The sequence below is a fragment of the Carettochelys insculpta genome, chromosome 27 (genome assembly GCF_033958435.1).
Source record: "Carettochelys insculpta isolate YL-2023 chromosome 27, ASM3395843v1, whole genome shotgun sequence".
Classification (NCBI taxonomy): domain Eukaryota; kingdom Metazoa; phylum Chordata; order Testudines; family Carettochelyidae; genus Carettochelys; species Carettochelys insculpta.
In genome coordinates this window covers 185,149-209,744 of record NC_134163.1, presented here as the reverse complement: position 1 = coordinate 209,744, position 24,596 = coordinate 185,149, and the positions used below count along the sequence as shown (strand labels likewise).

The following is a 24,596-nucleotide window of genomic DNA, read 5'->3' as shown; positions in this document are numbered from 1 at the left end:
CAGACCATGACTTGCCCAAGGTCTTCAGAGTTCTGGCTCCCAGCTTCCAGCCCTATAACTAGAGCATAACTATTTCCCACTGAGCAGCTCAGCCTGCAACCCACCAGCCAACCCCCTGGAAGGTGACTCACCATCACGCGACATGCCCAGCGCCAGACATTTCTGTAGGCGGCAGTGCTGGCACCGGTTCCGGTTGGTCCGGTCGATCAGGCAATTCCTCTGGCGGGAGCAGGAGTAGCTGGCGTTATTCTGCTGGCTTCTCCGGAAAAAGCCCTGTGCGGGAAGGAGGCCCATTGAACATAGGGGGAAGGATCCTGCAGGTGGTCTCTACCTGCCTGGGGAGTGACTGGACCAGGGGTTTTCCAAGGGACCCAGATGTGTGCCAGTGAGAGTGGTGACCACAGCCAGGGAGGTGCCATGTGATCTGTCCCCAGGCAGCTCAGCCAGTGTCTCCAACTTGTGCCATACAGCACTCCTAGCAGGAAAGCTAAACTGTGACCTTCCATGGGAGTCAGTGTCTAGCTGGAGTAAGCTCACTTGGAAACCCCTGCCCTGGCACTGTGCTGATCTCTGCTGAGCACAGGGATCATGCCAAAGAGGTGTAAACCAAGGCCATCGGCCTCTGGATCTCTGGGGTGAGAACTCCCAACTCATAACACCTGCCAGGACTGGCCACAGCCCATACTGCTCACCTTGCATCCTTCACAGGTGATGACGCCATAGTGAATCCCTGAAGACTTGTCCCCACAGATCTTACATGGGATCACTTCGATTTGGGCTGCAGCAGGGAGGGGAACAAAACAGACAAGCCTGGCCAATTAATCACAGTATCTCTCTCTCTCTTCGCCTCTCTAGGGATCAGAGCAGTTAAGACACTCGGCCCTTCTGTGGAGACAGGGATCTCACAGAGCTTTACAGACATGAATGAAACCTTTAGGGAGGGGCGTATCACCACCCCCATTTGACTGGGGAAACTGAGGCACAGGGCAGGGCAGTGACTTGCCCCAGGTCACCCGGCAGGACAATAAAAGAGCTGGGAATAGAACCCAGATCTGCCAACCCCGTTCTCCAGGCTGGAGACTCCTGTTTAAGCCCTCTGATGTGATCTTGGTTCCTCAGTGTCCCTGGCAAATGAACTCAGCAAGCAGCCCCTCTCTCTCAGCCTCACTCCAAGCTCCGCAAGACCCTCTGGTTGTGGGATCATCTGGCAAGCGACACGGCAATCCTGGCTGTGCAGGACCCAGCCCGCTGCCTTAGGCCAGGTTTAAGCCCTGATGGAGCGAGTGCTGGGCATCCAGGCCGCTGCAGCTATGGGCCTAGCTGCCACTCTGGAGCTCACAGACCAGCCCTGGCTCCCCCCGGTGAGGAAATCCTCTCCCCTCATATTCACCCTCCTGTACCCCATGCATCACTCCACTATGCACCCCACACCACCAGCCCTCCCCACCACACCCCTCACAGCTTCCCTTCTCCCACAGGCCCAACCCACCTTCAAATGAGCCCTGCCACCCCATCCCCCATCTACCTGTGCAGCAAGGCCCCACGAAGGAAAGGAACAAAACAACCTTAAAGCAGCCTAGGAACAATCCCCATTACAATCATGTTTGGGAAGAGTCAAAGAGGAGAAAGGAAAGAGGAGACTAAGGGACAGGGGATATGATAGACATAGAGGTCAAAAGGTCAATTTTCGGCTCCCCGCCTCGGAAAGGTTGCTGACCCCTGCTCTCCACCCTTTCTGTATGTTGGTGACCCAAACTGGCTAACAGCCTCCAGCTGCGACCTCACCAGGGACGAGCAGAGGGGTACTAGCACCTCTGGGGGCATGCACACTCTGCCTCTAACAGGGCACCGTGTTTGCATTTCTTGCAACCACCTGGCATTGTGGGTGCCTGTTGCAGCTGTGGGACCCACCCCAACTCCTATAGCCTTTTGCAGCCATGGGACCCACCCCAACTCCTATAGCCTTTTGCAGCCATAACCACCTGTGGCATAGAAGTGCAGAACTGCCCCAGTGCCACGGAGGGACCAGCACTGCAGAAGGCTGGGCAGGGGGGATCCTGAACTTGGGTTACTGCCTAGGTCAGCGGTGTCCAACAGGTGGTCTGTGGGCCAGAATCTGGCCTGCAGAGCCTTTTTATCCAGCCCCTGGAGCTGGCAGTGGTACCATTTTTAAAAGGCTGGCTGCCACATGGTCAGTTGCCACCGGGCCCCAGCAGCTGGGGTACAGGGCCCACCACAGATCCCTGGTGGCCCGAGCACAGAGCTGACACTGGCCCCGGAGGCAAAGCTCTGGCTGGGGCCTGTGGCAGAACCCTGGTGCCTGGAGCATGGAGCTGCAGCTGGCCCCAGGGGCAGAGACCCAGCTGGGGCGTGGGGCCCACAGTAGAGCCCCGGCGGCCAGAGCATGGAGCTGCCATAGTACATGTATCTCCTGGATAAATTAATCTTGGGTTTGGAGAAGTTGGGGGGAGGAGGGGGGCTGGGGCTGTGAAGGGGATTAAGCATGGGGGTGGGCAGGGGATGGTTTGGGGCTGCAGAGGGTCTAAGGCTGGGGGCAGGGCAGTTTGGTTTGGCGCTGTGAGGGGTTTAAGCCTGGGGGTGGGTTTGGGGCTATTTTGTGTTCGGCTCCCGAACATGTAAAAAATTACCATGTGGCCCTGGATGAAGAAAGGTTGGACACCCCTGGCCTAGAAGATGTTGCATTAGCCCAGTGAAGGGGCTGCAGTTTCCAGCGTGCTCAGGCAATGGTAGTGAAATGCTGGCCCCAGCCAGGAGAGGGCTGGATTACAGCAGGGCGGGTTCCTGATAGGGTTTCTCACTCCTAGGCAGGTGAGGATAAGGATTTCACAGCTCTGCTGTACAAAGACTCCCTCTCCCAAGAGCCCCCACACCCTCCACAGCCAGTCCTGTGTTGAAACAGGCACCCCACAACTGCCAGCTCCTGGTACAGGGATGCTTGGTGCGGGCCAGACGTGGGGTGGTGTGCTGGCCAGATGTGCTACCAAGTTCTGGTCCTGCGTCAAGCCCTGGACCTCCTCATCCAGAGGAAGCTAACAGGGCAGGCCAGGTTCAGGTGAGGCAGGAATGCGGCAGGTCTCAGTTGGCCCAGCTGTAGCTTGTTGTCAAAGGCAACGCAGAACACAGAAGGGTGCTGCAGAGTAATGGCTGTGAAAGACCCTGGGAGAGGAGGAACTCCCAGCACCCTGAGCCTTGCAGGAGGGAGGGCTGGGGGCTGTGATGGGTCTAAAAGAGTTCAGCTGGCTTAGCCTCATCAGAGGAAGGCCCAGGGGAGATCTGGCCACTCTCTATGAACACATCAGAGGTATAATTACTAGACGGGGAGAACTGGGTAGGATAAGCACCCGTGTGGACCCATGAACCAGTGACTATAAATTGTCCTTCAGCAAGTTCTGGCTCTGAGTTCGGCAAAGGCTCTAATCGAGAGGGATGAGGGGCAGGAGCAGCCTTGCGAGAGAGCTGTGGAGGCAATAAAGTGACCAGGCTTCATGCCTGAATTCCTGGGAGGACTGGGGTGGGGGTGGGGGTTGGGGGGAGCTGTGTGCCCTGGGATGTGGCCAGCAGCAAAACTCCTCCATGCTGGGGTTAGGGCACCAGCTGGGGGCTCTGAGTTACTGCAGAAAATTCATTCCCAGGGTCTGCCTGGGGTCTTGCCCACATGCTCGGGATTTAACTGATTGCCATATTTAGCACCATCCCAATGGGGGGGACAGGACTCAGCACCATCCTGACAGGGGGGACAGGGCAACTCCCCCAGGCCCTGGCTCCACCTCTTCATACCTCTGCTCTGCCTCCATTGCACCCCTTCCCCAGGTGACAGTGCCCAGTGATTCCCTGGGGGGGCTGGTGCAGGGCAGGGGTCACCCCCCATATCCACTGCAGTGGTGGCCCCTCTTCTTCCCCATCGCTGGGGGATGGGCTGGAGCCAGGGGTGGGACAATCTGCTTGCCACTGCTGCCGTGAAGCAGAGCACAGCAGGTGGGAGAGGACGGCAGAGCACAGCAGGCTGCTGGATTGTGCCTACTCCCATGGTGAGTGCAGGGGTGGGGGGAGCTGACCTCAGATGCTGCCCCATGACAGGCCCCCCGATAATCCCCCATGCGGTGCTGGGTCCCATGGGTCCCATCCATTGGATGGCAGGGGTGGCTGCTGCAGGGCCTTCCAAAGCACAAGGCCATGGCAGCACTTCCAACCATCCTATGGATGGGCTGCTCTGGCCATAGATGGGGTTGGGAAGGAATTTTCCTTGGGGTCAGACTGGCAAAGACCCTGGGGGGTTCACCTTCCCCTGCAACATGGGTGAGGGTCACTTGCAGGTTTAAACTAGTGTAACTGGTGAAGGCTCTGTAACTTTGGCCTTTAAGCCATGACTGGAGAGAGTCAGTAACTCAGCCAGAGGTTAGAGTTGGGTGGGTAAAATACAGCCCATGGGCTCGGTCTGGCCCACCACTGGCCTGCGGCCCAGCAGGTCCCTCAGGCTGGCTCCCTGCTACCTATGCCCCTGCATGCCATTCAAAACAGCTGGCTGTGGGGCCATATGCTCTCTGCATGCCGCAGAGATGTGTCTTGCACTGTCCCCACCCCAGCATGATCTCGCAGCTCCCATTGGCCGGAAACCAGCCAATGAGAGCTGCATGGGCTGTGCTTGTGGCAGAAGTAGCATGTGAAGTAGCCCCCCAAAGGAGTGTGCGGTGTGCACAGAGAACATAGCCCTGCAGCCAACCGCTTTGAGCAGCGTGTGGGAATTCAACAGGCAGGGAGCTGGCATGAGGGACCTGCCACGCTGTGGACAGGAAGCCAACTAGGAAAACACTTCCTCTCCAGAGCCTTTACATCGCACCCCACAGCCTTTCGCCCCCCCCAACCCACTACTCTCCTCCTGTACTCCAGCCCAGGTCACAGCCTGAACCTCCGCACCCCCGTTCCTGCACCCGTACCACCTCCCAGACCCTGCCTCAGGTCAAAGCACAAACATCTGCACCCATCCAGGACTGCACCCCAAGTCCCAACTCCCTCCCAGATCCCACACCCCTGCTACACCCCTCCTCCAAGTCAGACTCCTCTCCTGTACCCCCTCCTGGACCCTGCACCCCAGCCCCCTGCCCCAGGTCACAACTGCCTCCTGCATCCAAACTTGCCCCCTCCACATCCTGCACCCCAGTCCCTTACCCCAGGCTCCCTTCTGCACCCAACCTCCATCCAGACCCCCCCCCCCCGCATTCTACTCCATGGAAGAGTCCAGAGGCTTGGACCACTTTCCATAATTCCTGGAGTGCCCCCTCCCCATCACAAATTATTGCCCACTCCTGGGCCAGGGTAACTGTCAGGCCTGGGCCAGGTTTTGTGCCTTCAACAGGACCTCTTGAGTCCCAGCCAGCAACCTCTGCAGCCTAGGGTCACTCCACTGGGCAGCCCTCAAGCCTGGCCTGGATTTTGCACCATGGACTGTAAGTTCTGGAGGACACTGACATCTGGCCTGGTCCCCGCAGTACATCAAACCACCCCTTCAAGCCCCTTCTGTCTGCAGCCTACAGTGTCCCAGGGCAACCCCCGGGGAACAGGAGGGTGAAGCCTTTCATGACGGTAGAGCACAAGGACTCTGGTGCCCTAGTTCTAGCCCCAGTTCTCCCCACTGGGCAGTTGTGGGATAGAATGACTGGGCCAGAGTCTCACATTACACAGGTGTTAAACACCCAGTATGCTTAATGGAGCCCACTCCCCCAGCCCCACTGTGTCTGTGGGCTGGACAGGGTGTGTCTACAGCAGGTCTGCGTCCTGGGCCAGGGAGGCAGGGGACATGGTGGAAGGAAGGGAATGGAGGGTCCTACCTGCACAGCTCCTCTGCACTCACTGCCCTGTCTCCAGAACTGCCAGGGTGAGGGATACCCCCAGATGAGGTGCCTGCCGAGTGGGTAGGGCTGGGAACAGCTCACACAGCACTGCCCTTGCAAAAACCACATACAGGGCAGGTGGGATTATAAGAGCCTGATTAACAGCTGCATAAGAACCAGCCGTGTCATTAGACCCTGGCTTTGCTGCAGGGTACAGCTGTGGACCACTCGCTGCCTTGATAGCAACCTATGCCTCAGACTAAACCTCTCCGTACACACTCAGCTCTGCCCTTCTCTCCAACACAAAGCAAGAATCTGCCCCTGCACCCAAATTCTCTCCCGGACCTGCATTTCAAGCCACTGGGACCCTGGACCCTGCCTCCCAACCCACGGGAAGGCAACAGGGATTGCTGAATGCTTTACATGCCACTAGAACAGCCATCTCTTCCCCCCGCACTGCAGTGATAGAACATAGGGGCTGCTTAACAATGCACAGCACCCATTAAACCCAGGAAGTAAAGCAAAACACTTGAATCCCTCCAAGAACTTTTCAGGGGAAGACTGAACAGAATGAACCAAGCTGGCACCTGGCCACAGCCGTGGGGCTTTTTCTAGCAGAAAGAGACATGGGATCCACCTGGGTTTTACATCTTGCTGGTGCAAATGCCTGGTGGTGAAAGGATCTATTCCAGGGGAGTACAGAGCTAACTACAGTCCAGAACTTGCTTTCAACTGTCCCAGGTGCATCAGGAGCTACAGCCCCAGTTTAGAAGGGAATAAAAACCCGAGGTGGATGATCTGGGGGGGAATGGCTGTGGGGAAAAATATCAGGAGTGGCTTTCTCTACTGTCCTGGGTCCTGGCTCAATGCTAAGTCTCTTCCTGACATCACTGGCCTTTGGAACCCACCCTTGGAATGACTCCCCACCGGCAGAGGTGGGAAAAATACCCAAAAAGTTACTCAAGTAAACGTGCAGCTGCTTTCATGTCTGGATGCTTGAGTATTATAAAGATGAGTGTGTGTGCATGTCCGCGCATGTTTTCACTCGTTTTCCAGAGGGACACCGGTGACATGTACTTAAGTACATGCCCCCCCAACAGGTATACTTTTACTCAAGCAACTTTTGGGGTACTTCCATGCTGCTACAAGGGGCTCTGAGTGTGGGGCTAAAGGGAGCCTCCCAGGGCCTTGTTCCCAGCGGCTGCTACAGCTGGCTGGGTTGCCGATCACTGGAACCAAGACGAGATGGGCTATCCATCCTTGCCACCTGGCAACAGTTCTGTGCAAGCTGCTCTGGGTCACACAGGACAATCAGGGAAGCCCTAGGGCCTGTGATGCAGAGCAGGTGATCCCAGTGGCCCCTTCTGCCATTGGGGAGTACTCTACTACTGCAGTTTGCAGCTCCCTCTCCACAGCAGGCAGCCATGTGGGCCTGATGTGGCCAACAGCCTCCACTCCAGGCCCCGACAGCACTGCCCTGCAGCCACTCTCCCAATGTGGGGCAGGACCTGGCAGCCACTCCAGGGAGAGGGATCGCCAGCCCCCTCCCACAGGCAGTGCCAGGCATCCCTGGTAGGCTGTTACCTGGGCTGGAAGGTCTGGGAAAGAGCACCTGCCACTCAGCTCAGGCCTGGCCCATTAAATCACTGCTGACTCAATACCCAGCTGTGGCACTAGGGGGTGCTGGGCTGCCATCTTTCCCATAAGACTTAAACCCCGAGGTCTTGGTCAGCCAAGGCCATGGCTGATCCCAGGCTGCCATCGCTTTAACCACCAGAGAGCACTCCCCGCTAAGGACAGAACCCTAGAGTCCTGCCTCCCTGCACCAGCCACTCGAGCCCAGTTCTCCTGTTTGCAGACGCCCCACCAGCTGTCCAGGACCCTGAGAAATGGAACCAGGGGCCAGTCCAGTGTCCAGATGGGTGGCTCTGCAATACCTGCCTGATTCCCTGAGAGGAGGTGACTCAGCTACACAGCTCTCTGGGTCACTGGCACGCAATGGGGCTCCCTCTGCCATCTGGAGACAGGCAGTAACTGGTGTCCAGTCACTGCTGCGGAATGCCAGGGATGTCCCTGGGGAAAGTTGCCATGAGCCACGTGGGCCTGGATTTGCACCTGCTCCAAAGGCCTGCATGGGACACGACACGTGCAGGAGATGCTCAAGGGCAGCTGGCGTGAGGGGCCACCTCCATGCTGACCACATGACTTCCCATCCACTGCTAGAGACCAGCCTCTTGAAAGATGGGGCCCAAACATAGTACTGCTAAGGGACCCTCTGCACCAGGAAAGGTCCAGCAAAGGGCAACAAGAATGATGATGGGTTAGGTACGGGTGCCCTATGAAAAGAGATTAAAAAGATTAGGACTTTTCATCTTAGAAAAGAGGAGACTAAGGGAAGGGGGATATTATAGAGGTCTATAAAATCACAACTGGTGTGGAAAATGATTTACTTCTTCACGTAACAAAAAAACTAGGAGTCACCCAATGAAAGAATGGGTAGCAGGTTTAGAACTAACAAAAGGAAGTTTTAATCCACGCAGTGCACGGTTGGCCTAGGGAACTCCTTGCCAGAGGATGTCATGAAGACTGAGAGTATAATGGGATTCAAAAAGGAATGAGATACATTCATGGACGTTGGGCATCAGTGTCTGTTGGCCAGGATGGGCAGGAATAGTGTCCCTAGCCTTTGACTGTCAGAGGCTGGGAATGGGAGACAGGAGAGGGATCACTTGATGATGACCTGCTCTGTTCGGCATTGGCCTAGACCATTGGCGTAACCCAGTCTGGCTGTTCTTATGATGCCACCCTCAACTACCTCACCCACTCTGGCAGAGTGGGGAAGAGGGGGCTCAGAGGGCAGAAGGAAGTCCAAGGAAGAAGGTTGGGGTGGGGGCAAAACTGGGGGAGCAGTGCAGGCAAAGAAGCAGAATGGGGGTGTGGGAGATGACATACCAAGGTGACGGGCAGGTTACAAACACTAGGCATTGAGTGGGTGGAAGGGTGTGTGCAGAGTGAGAGAGAGGAGTTCTACCCTATGTAACAATCATGCAATCGTAGGTTGTAGCTGTTTTCTCTGTTCACACAGCCCAACAACAAACCAAGTACTCAGCCAGCACAGGATCTCAGGGCATCTTATGAACCATCACCGCTAAAGCCATGCCACCGCAGCATTTGATGGAGGGGAAATGGAAGCATGTGTAGCGAGGGCCTCTACTCTCAGCAGAGGAATGGGTCCCAGGAGTCTGACCTCCCTGTCACCTGCTGTAACCACAAGAGGATGATCTCCACTGAGTACACAAAGCTGCTTTTATTTAAAGCTCCAGAGGTAGGGCAACTGGCACAGAAGCCAAGAACTACGTGCAGTCAGTTGGCAGTGCAGAATCTCCCTTGCTGGGAGAATGATCTCTTCCCTCAGAACACTCATGTGACTTACCCAAGGCACCAAACCTTGAACCCAGCTCTCTGGAGCCATTGGTCCATGACTCAGCCAGAACAGCACCTTCCTCCATACAGCACACCTTTACCAGCCACTTCTAATCACAGCTTCCACCAGCTGATGGGCCTTTCTGGGACGGGCAGAGCTCCTTTGTAGTTACACATCCCTCTCACCCCAGTGCCGCTAGGAAGTTTGGAAGCTCCAGTGCTTAGGATGACACAGCATGGTGCGGCAGAGGGCTATTTCAGCAGGCCCTCCATTCTCCTGCATCCTTGTACTAAGCCTTGTCTCTTCCCATCAGTAGCTTTGAAAGGCTATGTGTACACAAGCCAAAAACTTCGAAATGGCCATGCAAATGGCCATTTCGAAGTTTACTAATGAAGCACTGAAATACATATTCAGCGTCTCATTAGCATGCAGGCAGCTGCGGCACTTTGAAATTGACACGGCTCGTCCAGAGGGGGCTCCTTTTCGAAAAGAACCCGCCTACTTTGAAGTCCCCTTATTCCTATGAGCGGATAGGAATAAGGGAACTTTGAAGTAGGCGGGGTCCTTTTGAAAAGGAGCCCTGTCTGGACGAGTGACGCGGCGAGCCGCGTCAATTTTGAAGTGCTGTGGTCATCCGCATGCTAATGAAGTGCTGAATATGTATTTCAGTGCTTCATTAGTAAACTTCGAAATAGCCATTTGCATGGCCATTTCAAAGTTTTGGGCTAGTGTAAACATAGCCAAAGTGTTTTAAACAGGGGGCCCAGAGGGGGAAACTCACACATGGGAGAGGTGAAGTGACTTGCCTAAGTTCCCCCAGCAGGCTAGTAGCACAGCTAGCGCTAGCTCCCAGGTTTCCCCAGGGCAGTGCTCTGCTCACCAGGCCACACTGCCACTCTGAGGCCAGCGCTGAGCAGCTAACACAGCCCTGCAAAAGGCAAAATAGTTTAACAGGATTCATTCTGTATCTACTGTGAGAGGGAGATGGCCTGCAAGGCTCATTTCCCACCCCATTCCCAGCATGCAATGCTTCCATCAGCTGGGTCCAGGATTCGCAGCTTCTGCAGACAGTGGCTGAGGATTTCCAAGGACCAGAAAGAGGCTCGTCTCATGTGCATGTGTCCATGGGTTTGTGTATGTGTGCATTGTGTGTATGCTTGTATGTGTACATGCTTGTGTGGGTGTGTTTGCATATGCATGCATGTTCGTTTGCATGCAATTTTCTGTGTCTTTGTGTGTTGGTACGTGTACCTGCATGTGTGGGTGTGTTTGCATGTGTGCGCGACTTTGTGCATGTACATGCAACTGTGCATGTCTGTGTGTGCATGTTGTTATGCATACATTTGTGCATCTGTATGGGTGCATGCCTCTTCTTTCAGGTGAGGGTTGTTTTGGGTGGGGGTTGGGCTGGCACGAGTCCTTGGGCCCCCGTGGCAGAAAGTGGCACAGCTGTGTCAGCTGGGCACAAATATAGTGGGATGGGAATGCTGAGGGGATGCACACCGGAACCTCGCTCCATACCCTCCCCCTGTGTGAAGGGGGTGCAGCCTCCCCTCGCTGATCTTCCCCTCCCACCTGCAATTCAACAGGAACCAAGTTTGTCTCAGGACAGAGGTAGGAGACCTGGCAGAGAACCCTGGGCCATTTTTGCAGTGGGTGAGAGAGCCTCTCAGGGGAAGGAGTTACAAGATCTGGGGGGCTTGCTGTGCACTGGCAGTACTTGCAGGATGAGCATGTCAGACACCAGCTAAGGGCCAGGAGCATTTCATTCCCTTTGGTGTCTTTTCCTCTATGCCTGGCCCCACCTCACTACCAGGTAAGGCAGAAGATCACAGAGCTTGTTTCCAAACTATCACTCATTCAGATGTGACCCAGGCCCTGATCCTGAGCCTGCAGCTCCCCCTGTACCCAGCTCAGCAGGTTTAGTACCTCCAAGGCCAAAGGAGGTGGAGCCAAAAGCAAACAGACTCCACCTCCTGCCAAGCTGAACACTGCCAGATCATTTGCCTTCTAGAATCCATCTGATGGCATGGCAGGAAACCCAGCCACTGGTCCAAATTCCAGCATGCCCAGCCTGTGACATCACAGCCCCCATCCTAAGGAGACAGTTACAACTGCCCAGGGATACTTGGACATGGCCCGCTGCCAGTACTCTGGTTATAACTGTGCATGAATACAGCTGTATGTTGGTGCCACCTGCTGCAGCAGATCAGACTCTGAAGGCACTTTGATATCATTGTGTAACACAGGGACAGCGAAGAAGAAGCAGGAGTGTCCCAAAAGACCTATAAACGATCTGCTTCCTGCAAGAAACAGAGTAAACCTGCCAGGTCAGAGTTAAGGTTACAGAGGGAATGAGACATTTCCAGACTTCCAATCGGGTTTTCAATTTGAATCTTAGCTGAGAATTTTTGCCCTTTCGGGTGGCTAGGAATTAAAAAGAGACAATCACATTTACCTGTATTACAGAGGCTTCTTGAGATCCTAATCAGGATGGCAGTTCCATTGCGCTAGGTGCTGTACACAGTGACAATCAAATAAGATTCTCTTCTTTGGTAACTGATAATAGCGACACCACCTTAACTCAAACGCTGCAGCACTTGTACATGAAAATGGCCTTTAGCTGTGATTCTGTTTGTAATGTACCTCTGAATCATTTAATGCAATCCAGAGCAAACCTCATTCTAGTTAGCCCCAGGTATCTTGCTAACCCACAACTGAGGGTAAACAAAAGGAAGGAATTAAACAAGCAGCCAGAGCTGGTGACTTCCTGGAAAGGAAAGGGATTGTCTTTGGTGTAAATATCAAATGTGACTGTTCCTGCAACCTCAGTGCTGCTGCAGACATGGGAGAGGTTACACGACAAATGGGCCCAGCCCATGACAGCAGGAGCCTGACTGGGGCTCTCTCTGTAGATGTTCAGATACCAGCTGTGCTCTGAGCCTCTCATGGTTTCTCAGGTCTTGTCTCCTAAGGAGGCATAAAAGGGATTGTTTTTCAGTCCTTTCCTCCCTTCTTAGTACCCCCTCCCCCAGCTCTTTGCTCTCACATCAGCAGAGACGTTTGGCTAATTTCATGCTGCGAGGAAGCAGACAGCACAGCACGGAGATAGAGAGCGTGGCCTCATACACAGCTCTGCACTGGTGGACAACAAGACTTGTTGCCTCTGCTATCTGGAAGTAAGGAGGCCACCAAGGCAAGAAGGTCCAGTGGGTACAGCACTAGCCAAAGACTTAGGAGAGCTGGGTTGAGTTCCCCATACTACCACCCTGAGCCATTCCTTTAGCCTTTGTGTGTGTGTGTCTGTTCTCCAGGTGTGAGTGAAGCATAGTGGGCTGCCTGGCCCCATGGGATACTGGGATTTGCCATAGGGTGCTCAGACAGTGATGGCAGCCAGACGAGTACACTGGCTGGCTTGCCAAAGGGGTTTATTTAAAGCAGAGCGGTTAGGCAGTACCTGGCACCTTCACCTGGGTTGCTCTCCCCAGCCCTTGCAGCGAGGGAGGGGGAAGTGGATTCCCTTAGCCCCTCACACAATACATAAGCAGAGCACAAGGAGGTCATGTGACACAATGGCACCAAATTGCCTGAGCTAACTCCTAGGCAACACCCTCACTACATTTATCCCATCTCTTTATACACTGTGTGAAGCTAACGGGAAGTCTCCCGTGTGTCTGAAGCCAGATGACGGAGGCTGGGCATGGGCTGTTTCATTAGCCATTCTCTGCTGCTGATGAACATGGAGCCATTAGAGAGGAAGTGAGGGACCATTAATGGATTCCTACCTGGAACAAGTGGCCTGCTCCTTCGGAGGGGGTGGGCCATTAGCCAGAGATGGACAGATAGTCAGGCCATTGGAGCTACCCAGCAAGGCACTTACTTGGCCTTCACCACTGTACTATCTGAGCATGGATTTTAAACATCCCCTTGCAGACCCCTGCAAAGCACGTAAATACTACCCCCTTTTATGGATGGGGATCTGAGACCCACAGGGATGATGGGCTGAGGGCTGCACCCCAGTTGAGTTCCAGGCCAGCACTTAGCCACTGAGATGGTCACTGAGAGATTCCATAGACTAGTGCATCCTCTGGGTCAGTGTCTGCTCTGCAACTACCATCTTGTGTAAATTCGTGAAAGTCACTTAAACCCAGATCCTCTAAGCCAGTGGCTCCCAAACTTTTTGGCATCACACCCCCACCTTTTGATTTTTGAGAAACCCTCATGCTCCCCACACCTCTTCTTTACCATCATCCAACCCTGCCTTAACAAAAAATTAAATTTGTAACTTGAAATAAACACAAAAACTTGATATAAAAATGTGATTTAAAATTAAAAATAAGCACAAATAGTTTTTCTTGGCCCTTTGCAGGTGCCTGGTGTAGCCCCAGCCAACCAGCTGCCCAAGCCCTGTGCCAGCCACCAGACCTGCCTGCCTGAGACCTGGGCTGCCAGAGCTGCCCACCTGAGCCCCATGTTGGCGGGGCCAGACACCCACCTGCTCATCAGCTGCCTGTGCCAGCCCCCTGCCCACCAGCCCCAACCATGGGCCAACTGCCTGAGTTGCCCACCCAAGCCTCCCCACACTGCCAGGGCCAGCCACCCACCTGCCATCTCAAGCTGCCTGAACCCCATGTTGCTAGGGCCAGCTGCCCACCCACCAGCCTGAGCCACTGGAGCACCACGCTGCTGGGGTCAGCCACCAACCTGAGCCTCCTGAGCACTGCGATGCTGGGGCCAGCTGCCCAAGTACCACAAGCCCCACAAACTGGTTCCCCGAACCCTGTAAGCCCTGGGAGCTGCCCGCCCAAGCCCCTCCCGTCCCACAAAGGCAGGCACCATCAGCTCCACCTCTTACCCTGTCCCCCACACCTGAGCCAGGAACGGCCAGCCTTCCATCTAATCCCACCCTCCTCCTCCTCCACCCCATCCCACACTCACTCTTCTTTGCAGGAGGCAGCTAGCTCCACCTGGGTCTCCACCAGCTGCCTGCTTTTTACAGCACCTGTGCCAGGTCACTCACGTAAAATGGCAGGGCTGAGAGTGGGAAGCAAAGGCTGGCTCTTTCTTCAGGTGGGGGGAATGATGGGGGGGGGGCAGGAACTGGGCTGCTTCACGCCCCCCCCCCCCCCGTTTGGGAAACCATGCCCTAAGCGTTAGACGCCTAAATATCTTTGAGGAGCTGAGCTGCTCCGTGCCTCAGTTTCCCCTTTGCACCGTGGAGAAACGAGCCTGTCTCCACCCGCTGGGGCCGCTGAAAACCAACTCACCGATGCTCATGCTCGGGGCTAGGGACCGGATAAGTGCCGAGGGCTGGAGCCTCTTCCCACCCCCTGACCACCGGCGTGTCGACAAGGTGACAGCTGGCGTTTAACGAGGTGTTTACGGACAGCCAGCCCGGCCCCATTCCCAGGGCGCAGAAAGTGGTCAAAGCGAGAAAAAGCCCAAGCCCAAGCCCAAGCCCAAGCCGGTAATTAAGATGGCGATGGCCCCCACCTTTCGCCAGGGCTGTTTGCCCAACTCCCGCCCAGCGGCTTCGCCTGCCTCAAACCGCCGCGTTATATAAACCGCCGGAGCTAAACAGAACAATGACGACAGCAGCCAGGCCCGCCCCGCCTCCGCGCGCCCACTGGGCCCAGCCGCTTGTTTGTTGCCTTTCTGCCGGCCGCGGTTGGGCCCCGGCCCTGTCAGTCAGGCTCGCGCCAAGCTCAGGAAATCAGGCTGTCCTAGTGACACACTTTCCGCCTGCAATATCACCTAACAATGCGCTTGGGTGAGCAGCTGGCTCTGGCTTAACCCTTCCGCGGCCACGGGAGTTTTCACGGCCTTCCTGGTGGAGTGGGTCGCTCTCCAGGCTCCTCCTCGCACCGGGGCTGAGCTGTGGCGAATCAGAATTATTGGGAAAGGGGGAATCGATGGCACCCGACAGATCCCTGGGGGGCCACGAGGAAATCAGCATCTTTCAGGCTCTCCCACCCCCCTCACCTCCCTGCTGCACCTCCAGCGGCTTCTGCCAGGCGACTTCTGATGTACAGGGATGCAGCCTTGACTGTTGGTCAGTCACACCTTGTTCCTGTCACTTCCTACCTTCAGCAGGAGTGCCAGGATCAGATCTCACCTGTCCTGGTGTGACTCCAGAGTCACTCCACATTGGGAGTTCCAAGTTCACACTGGCACGTGACCCAGACTGGACTCCATCCCCATATGCCTCCCAGGGAAGGGGCCCTGGAGAAGTGCACATGTGGCTGAATGCAAAGCAGGGTCCCTGCTAGGGTGCAGATGGGGCCTGGGATCTCCCCGTTGCCCTCTCCTAGGGAAGGGACTGGAGATGTGGACACAGGGTTCTGGCAGCCCCTTACTACAAGGAATGTCCCTGATTTTTGCATCTCTAAAACAAGGTCTGGAGTTGCTGAGTACTACAAAAAGCCACAAGAAAAACCCTTGTGAAATATACATGAATCCTTTTTATCATCATCATCATCATCATCTCAGGAGGAGGGGTGGGACAGGGTGCTAAGAAAACAGCTCCTGCTTTTTGAAGTCCAGCATTGGGCACCCTGCATGGATAGGAAGTAGAAGTAAGTCCTGACCTGACCAGCCCAAGGCCTCACTGGGAAAGGAACCTTTCCCAGATGTTCCCACTTTCTGTAACCCTCCTGCCCCTGCATGCCACAGCACACCTGGCATTCTGCCTGCACTTCCAATTCAATGGGGCAATCACTCCTCTCCGCCATCCTGGGTTCCTGAACAAATGGGGACACATCACTCAGAGGAGGCAACTCCCCAGGTTTCGGCAGAGTGGGCAACGCCCTCAGCCAGGCAGGACTTGGCTCCAGTGTGGGCAACCTGACAGCATTCCTCCCAGGCTGGCAAAGGCAGCTGGGCGTGCCCACCACGTCATCCTCTCCCTCTGCCCCCTGCTAAACCTCCTCACTCATTGCTGGGATACTGCTCTAAACAAACAGGGTGGGGCCCTTCTCTCTCCAGTGGGCACCCCCAGGAGCCCCAAAGTGTTGCCATTGGAGCAGATGCAACCTGCACACACGCCAGGGCTCTGCTAGCCAGCAGGGACTCCTTGGCACCCTGGAAGCAGCGAGCTAGTCCGTGCATGTCTTGCTGCAGCAGGGGGAAGGAACAGAGGCCTTATTCCATAGAGAAGAGCAAAATACTCTCCAGCACCTCCAACAAGCCATCTTCTGGGAAACAGGGCTGTGCTGGCAGGACACATACAGCCTGGCCTATCTGTCACCCTGCGTGACTAGCACTGGGGGTGAGCAGCCCTCATGCTTCATGTCAGGAGCTGGCTGGGGTCAGGAAGGAACTTCCCCTTGCCAGCGCACAGCATTGTGGAGTGTAGCACAGAGGTTTTCTGAAGGAGCGTCTAAGGCAGGATAGGGGTGCCATGGCATATCAGTGGTTAATATTCAGGGGACCTGGCACTCTGACCAGGTGGCCATGCTGGAGGGTCAGTCGACCTCTGCTGGTAAGGCTGTGTGTGTGTGCGTGCGTGCGTGCGCGCGTGGCGGGGGTGCTCATCATTAACAGTACATGACTGTAGTGCCTGGAGGTGCCTGGGGTCAGAGCTAAGCACCATCTGTGCACATTGGGGGACCCAGTCCCTTCCCCCAGGAGGTCACCGTCACTACCAGCTGAGAGGCGGGAAGGGGACACAAAGAGAGGATGTCAGCGGTGGAGCTGGGCCGAGGCTGCACCAGGAGGCCACCTGGCAAAGCCTGTGGCCTGTCTCCTCAAAGCGGTTTAGGCACCTTTGACCTCTTTGACCTCCCTGGGAGTAAGGTACCCGGATCTTCCTGAGGAAGAGCTTGGCCTATGGTTCCTCCATGGGGCCTGTGCATTCTGGCTCCCGGGGCTGAAGCAGGACCTCTGGCTGCCAGGCCTGGGCTGAGACATGGCAGCAGCCAAGGGCTGCAATGGGGTGAGATGGGAGCAGGATTGCTGAGCAGTCAGAGCAGGAAATGAGGAACTGGGGCTCCCAGCTCATCCACAGACTCACAGCAGGACTGGGGATAAGTTGCTTCTTTGCCTCAGTTTCCCCGCTGAGCCACCCCTGAAATTAGTGGGGTGGGGCGTGTTGTGCAGCTCCTCCCTTCTGCTCCCAGCCCTCTGGCAAGTGCAGGATACCTCAGCTCTAGCCTGGCGGCTCCCACCATCCTCTCGCAGAGGTGTGGGGAGAACCAGAACTCCCCCAAGGAGGTCCCCAATGGGCTGGATGGCCAGACTGATGTGGCTAAAGGCTCTTTGCCATTGCTGCGCTTGCTGGCAAATTGGAGCTGGGGGGCGGGCTCTGAGCAGCTGGACCACTCTGGGTCCCATTTAAATCCCAGCCAAAGTATCACTATGTCAGAGGGTTTTATAAAGATTCAAGTTCCTCTGCCCCTGCCCCCCACGCCCCCCAGCTCTGCCAGGGACCAATCTCAGAAATCCCAGCCATCCACAATAATGCTCAGAAAACCACAGAGGGCCCTGGGCCATCCAAGCCCACAACTGAATGCCCAGCTGGAAAATCGATGGTGTCTCCAGGCATGATGTAATCACGAACATCTGGCAGGTGAGCATAAAGGAGGAAAGTTCGTGAGCAAACTCCAGGCTCCTGTTGGTTATGAGACTTGCATGTAGAGGGGACAAAGGCTGTGTGGTCTAGCGGGTGCAGAAGGTGACAGGGAGACTGGAGGTCTGGTTTCTCACCCTAGCTGTGCCATGGGGCTGCTCTGGGGTGAGGAGGCTGAAATCAGGACTCCTGGGTTCTACTCTGAGCTCTACTGCAGGGCCTGCTCCTCAGCCAGTGGAGACTTCGCGCTGTGCTGATTTACAGCAAAGGAGGAGCCAGCCCCTTGGGAGAGTCACTGCCCAGTTCTGGGCCTCATCCATACAGGTTGCACCTCTCAAATCTGGTGCTTTCTCCTCCGGCAATATCCATTTTGACCACAGATGTTGCCAGATGAGAAGGTAGTGAGCAGGTACAGGAGGAGAGTGCAGCTGGAAGCTAGACCCCCCCGCCTGCCCTGTGGCAGGGAGGGAGCAGGGGCTGGCTGGAGCCCTGTGACAGCCCTGGGAACCTGGGCTGGGGCCAGAGTCCCAGGGGAGGAAGGCTGGAGGCTGGTGCTGCAGCAGCCCGGAGCACAGGGCTGTTGGGCTGCAGAAGCCCTGGGCCTCCCCTCATCTGGCAAATTCTCTTGTTTGGATTCTGTCAGGTCCTGAGGATGCTGGATAAGGGAGGTGCAACCTGTTAAACAGTATTTGCCCAACTCTCAAAAGCGCTTTGAGATCCTTGGATGAAAGGTGCTGACATCACAGCATGCGACGCTGCTGGCTGATTACTTCTTGCCTCTGATACCACTTCTCAATGCACTTCTGCAAGCAGGCCTGCTCCGGCTTACTTCTTCCAGAGCCAGGGGAGATTTCACATCTCCCTGCCTGCCAGACTGGGTTTCTCTCCAGGCTTCTCCTCGTCCTAGGCCTGAGCTGTGGAGAACTGAAGTCTCCCCTGCTCTAACTGCCCCACCACAGCTGCCCCTCTGCACAGGATCCATTGTCTATGGCCCATCTGCCCCCTTTGTGAGTGTTCCCTGTAATCTGTGCCCTCCTGTGGCTGCTCAGGGGAGATTCCAAAGCTGCCGAGCTGATCATCAGAGCTCTCACAGCTCCAGTGTTTCATTAGTGCATGCCTCAGTGCACAGAAAAAAATAATCCTCATAAGTGGAAAAAGTGCTACCCAAGGGTGGAAAAGATTAGAGGTGCGGAGTCCCAGGGATGCAGTTTTCTCTAATGGGGGAGGGGAGCAGGGGCACATCATTACAGAAGGCAGTGGCGTCTTAAAGGGCCAGCATGGGCCTTTGGCTACCTCTGCCTCATCCCAGCTCAATATTGATGCAGGTGCTGCTGAGATAAGACTCTGGCCCTCCCTCAGTTCCTCCTGGAGAGGTCTGGTTAGGTGGTTGTGAGCCTGCCCCAGCACTGGCAGTGCCCAGGTGCCCGGGAGGCATCATCTTTCCACTCACCTGCTGCGGCAGCAAGATCCAGTGTGAGCAGCTGCGTGGTGCAGCGGCTAATGACCAAAAGCCTCTGGTGGAAGTAGGTCCCTGCCCCACCATGCTTCAGGGTATCAATGCCTCTGAACAGGGCAATTAGCATCAGACCCTGCCCCCCATCTCTCTCCTTCCTGGATCCTGCTGCTGCATAACGGGGTGCAGCTCCAGCCAAGGAGATGGCAGGAACTGCAGGGGAAGAGGAAAAAGTGGCTTTAATGATGAAGAAGAGGGTGGAGCTTCATGACCTTCTGGGGACAGGGGGTGAAGGCTGTTCCCCAGAGGATGCCAGCAGCTCCAGGGCTGGGGCTCGACTGTTTGGTACAAGAGGCTAGGACAGCCTCTTCTGCTGGGGCCTGGCTCGTGCAGGGTAAGTCTTAGAGGCCCAGATGAGTGAGAAGCTGGGGAGTCCACCCGAGATTCCCCATCCTAGGAGCTTCCCTCATTCACCCTGCAAAACTCAACCAAGATTCCCATAAGAACATAAGAATGGCCATACTGGGTCAGACCAAAGGTCCATCCAGCCCAATATCCTGTCTGCCGACAGTAGTCAATGCCAGGTGCCCCAGAGAAGGAGAACAGAAGACAATGATCAAGTGATTTATCTCCTGCCATCCATCTCCTGCCCTTGTACTGAAGGCTGGGGCACCATACTTTACCCCTGGCTAATAGCCATTTATGGACCTAACCTGCAAAAATTTATCGAGCTCTTTTTTAAACCCTAATAGAGTCCTGGCCTTCACAGCCTCCTCCAGCAAGGAGTTCCACAGGTTGACTGTGCGCTGTGGTCCCAGGGTCCCATGAGGTTACTTCCTCACCTTCCCTGCTGCAAGGCCATTTCCAGATTTTGTGATCCCACCAGCGACTTGCTAAGCTCATGCCAGGAGGAGAAAGGCCAGGTCTGGGACGGGGTTCATTAGTAAGAGCAGGGGGGCGCTGGCCTGGCTTTGGCTGAGCCACCGCAGCCTACTGCCTGCCTTAGTATGCTCCTGTAAGCTTGGGGAGCAGGAGAAAGCCCCCATCCAACATAGGGATCTGCCCAGAGTTACATACATCGCTAGCAGAGCCAGGGCCAGCACTCAGCTCCTGCTGCCCTGTGGCCCGCTGCTCTAACCACTAGCTGCCACTCCCTTCCTGGCACTGGGCGCAGCACTCTAGTATCCCTGGCCCCACTTCACAGATCACTGGCTCACACTCCTCTCCCAGGGCTGGAAAAGGCGCCTCAAGAGTCCTGATTCCAACTCACCAGTTCTAACCACTGGATGTCTGTGCCTGGCAGAACCATGGCAAAGGAGGAGTCCTGGCTGCCAGCCCCCTGTGCTCTACCCACTAGACCCACCTCTTTACTCAGGACTGGAAACAGCACCCAGTATTGTGACTCCCCCTCCCTGCTCTAACAACTATTCCATCCTGCCCCCCCAGCTGGGGCTCTTATCTAGGAGCTGGATTTTCCAGGCTCTTCCTTTAACCGCTAGACCAAAGTCCCTCCCAGAACCAGAGCTAGAATCCAGGGCCCTCATATCCCAGGACCCAGTTCCAACTGCAGCTGTCAAACCCCTGCTGTTCACAGTGACAGCTATGGGTCCTAACCTTTGCTCACAGCTGCCCCCCAAGAGATTGGTCAGTGTGCAACATGCCTGTAACTCTCAGCTGTTTGTCCCCTTAGGTCGTGCAGCCCTTTTCTGCTGCAGTTATGGTTTGTCTCCATTTGCTGAGGAGCACAGGGGCCTCTGGGCACAGATGTCCAAGCCAAAATTAAAGTGGCTCTGATTAAATACATTGTTATTTGTATCTTCTGGGAGTCTGTGATAACTGTCAGTTCCTCTGCACTGGATTTGCTACAGTCCTGAGCCTATGGCAGGCTCAGCTGCCCACCTGAGCTCTCCAGCTACATGATGAGAACAAGCTAGTGTGTACATGCATCACCGTCTGCTGTTGGGTGGCGAATGGACTGCTCACATGGGTGTCATAACCCCTACACTGCTAACTCTGACCTAAGAGTCCCCTTTAGTTCGAGTAGTAGGGCAATGGGGCTTTGGAGCAGCAGGACCTGAGTATGATCCCTTTTGTTGCGGGGAAGTTCTGTGCAACAGCTGGGAAGGTGCTGGACCCATCTCTCTGCTCTCCCACCACTTCAACAGCCAGAGGTGGAACCAGCCAGGGCTCAGGCTACAGTGCAGCAAGAGAGTGGAACCTTTTCCCACCCACTTGGGTCCTGGGGTCCTAGCTTCATGTTCAGAACCAGCAAATTCTCCCCCAGTGGCATTCTTCCCTCCCTGTACCGTGTATGACCTTGGGCTGTGACAGGTCTATTGGCCATGTGCTCCAGGCCAGCTGTTCACTCTGTGAGAGCTCTGCTCTATCATTCTGGCTACATCTACACATGAAGCCTACATCAAAGTACCCTGTTTTGATGTAGAGACATTGAATAATGTCTACATGTCCTCAAGGGCTGGCAACGTCGACGTTCAACATCGACGTTGTGCAGCACCACATCGAAATAGGTGCTCCGAGGGAACGTCTACACGCCAAAGTAGCACACATCGAAATAAGGGTGACAGGCACAGCTGCAGACAGGGTCACAGGGCAGACTCAACAGCAAGCTGCTCCCTTAAAGGGCCCCTCCCAGACACAGTTGCACTAAACAACACAAGATCCACAGAGCCGACAACTGGTTGCAGACCCTGTGCATGCAGCATGGATCCCCAGCTGCAGCAGCAGCAGCCAGAAGCCCTGTGCTAAGGGCTGCTGCACACAGTGACCATAGAGCCCCGCAGGGGCTGGAGAGAGAGCGTCTCTCAACCCCTCAGCTGATGGCCGCCATGGAGGACCCCGCTATTTTGATGTTGAGGGACGCGCAACGACTACACGGTCCCTACTTCGACGTTGAACGTCGAAGTAGGGCGCTATTCCTATCCCCTCATGGGGTTAGCGGCTTTGACGTCTCGCCGCTTAACGTTGATGTTAACATCGAAATAGCGCCCAACACATGTAGCCGTGATGGGCGCTATTTCAAAGTTAGTGCCGCTACTTCGAAGTAGCGTGCACGTGTAGACACGACTTCTGTGATACACTTAAGTGCTGGGTTAATTTCTGATAGCTCCGTCATCTGGAAGAGCCACACTGCCCTCTGTGGGCTCCCTCCAGGGACTGATCTATCTTTTGGGAGACTCTTAGCTCGCCATTTAAACTCTGGGCAAGTCAACACCAATGGCTCATTGGAGCTGATGGGGTGGCTGGGGTCATCTTTGTTAGCCCTCTGAGAGATGTGGGGCTGAGCTGCATTAAGGAGCCCCAGAGATGCAGACACCCTGCAGTGTGGGCCGGGGCCCCTTCAGCCATCCAGAACCTCCCAATCCAAGGGCACCTCATTCTGACCCAATCAATGGCTGAGTGTGGCTGGGCCCCAGGGACTTGCCACATTCAGAGACCCAGGAGTGGCAGGGGGTTGGGGCTCGATGTCCAGTATTCCTGCTCTGGGCTCTGCCCTGTCTCCTCACCCATGAAACTGGCCCAATCAGCTGCTCAGTCTTGCCAACCTCTCTTGCCTGGTACCATAGATTTGTGGTGGGTGCACCTTCACAGTAGCAAATCCCTAGGAACAGCCAGGCTGGGACAGCTCAGAGGTCCTTCTAGCCAGTGCCCTGTCTGCTGACAGGGGCCAATGACGAATGCCCCAGAGGGATGAACAGAACAGGAAATCACCAAGTGATCCCTCCCCTATCGTCTGTTCCCAGCTTCTGACAAACAGAGACTAGAGACACCATTTCTGCCCAGCCTGGCTAATAGCCATTTGTGAGACCTGTTATAGTCTTGGTCCTCACAACATCCTTGGCAGAAAGGAGTTCCACAGGCTGACTGTGCGCTGTGTGAAAAAAACACTTCCCTTTCCTTGTTTTAAACCTGCTGCCTGTGATTGTGATGCAGTGACCCCTAGTACTTTGGGTTATGGAAAGGAGTTAAACACACTTCCTTATTTTCTTTCTCCAGGTCACACACCCAGGGTGCTATTTAGAGTAGTCAAGAACAGGTCGTGTGTTCTGTAGCCATGACTTCCCCGAGTTGCTTAAGGAAGCTGGGTTAAAAACTGCCTTAATTCAATCAGTGTCACTTCTTTGGGTGGACATACTCTTCATGGTTTCTAAGTGCCTGACACCAATCACTCCACATCTTCCCAGTTCTCTCTACATTGATCCTAGGCATTCTTCAGACCCTAGAAGGGCCTCCCTGCTATGGGGGGGCATTTCACGTAGCTAAGTCAGTTTCTAACCTGGTTGAGCACTATTGACCCCACAGCACCTAGCCCTGTGGAGCTCAGCCTGTGGACGAAGGAGAGAACTTGGAGGTACAGCTGTGCCTAAGCTGAGTCCAGCTGATGTTAATTCATAGCAGAGGGAATCTTTCCTGCACCCTGCTCAAGATGGGTGAGAGGGCTGCCTGCCCAGGAGTCACTGGTCATGTTACTGCTGAACTGAAGCTCTGACAGCAGGATTGCCCGCTTTTTTCCAGCTGCTTGGCTGGTGTCGCTCCAACATCCTTAACTCCTTGAGTGGCCTTTGGAAGGGGCTTGGGACAGAGTGTTGCTCAGAGGCAGAACGGGAAACTGGTGATCAGGACTCCTGGGTTCAATTCCATTGTCTTGTGTTGTGGACAAGCTGCTTCCCTTCTCTTTGCCTCACTTCCTCCCTGGAGATAAAGGGCCTAGTTCACCTCTTTTGCTGGAGAGGAGGAATGTTCTCTCTAACTTTTTCCATTCATGTGCAAAATAACTTTGATTATGTGCTCCCAGACCGTGCAGATGCACACCAACAGTAGAAACACAGGCTTCCAGCTGTGGCCGCTCTGTAATCAACTGGGCGACACCTGAATCTTTTGCTCAGCTTACAATGAACACTGGTGAGGAGCACCTCTGCTGAAGTCAACAGAGCTAGATGAGGAGTTGAAGTAACCCTGAAACATCTCTGCGTACCTCACTGATCTGGCACATTCAGCGGAGGATCTCAAAGCAAGACCTGCAGTATAAGTGAGCTAGTGTGAGGTTCAGCAGGTCTTGCTTTGAGATCCTCAGCAGTAATATTTCAGGGGTTACTTCACCTCCTCATCTAGACATTGACCTAGTTTTACAACAAGCTGCATAAAAAGCATTAGCAAAGTCAGTAGAACAAGGTAAAATTTCACACAGTCACTTGTGTACACTGCTCCACTACCATACACTGAAACGTAAGTAAGATATTTATATTCCAGTTGATTGATTTTAGAATTATATGGGAAAATGTGAGA

At 55.0% G+C, this 24,596-nt stretch overlaps 1 protein-coding gene across 2 annotated transcripts in view; it reads right to left on the bottom strand.

Moving 5' to 3' along the window:
• The window catches only part of LOC142002259 (nuclear receptor ROR-beta-like), a 43,115-nt gene that overhangs the window by 14,090 nt on the left and 4,429 nt on the right, over positions 1-24,596 (bottom strand). The window contains exons 1-3 of one of the 2 annotated variants that reach the window (XM_074978229.1): positions 14,541-14,667; positions 693-778; positions 132-273 (exon numbers count right to left, since the gene is read on the bottom strand). In XM_074978229.1, coding sequence (XP_074834330.1) covers positions 132-273; positions 693-778; positions 14,541-14,550 — 238 coding nt within the window. In that variant the 5' untranslated portion in view covers positions 14,551-14,667. Of the gene's footprint in view, positions 1-131; positions 274-692; positions 779-14,540; positions 14,668-24,596 lie in introns of those variants that run through there. The other variant, XM_074978230.1, reaches the window with a different exon arrangement.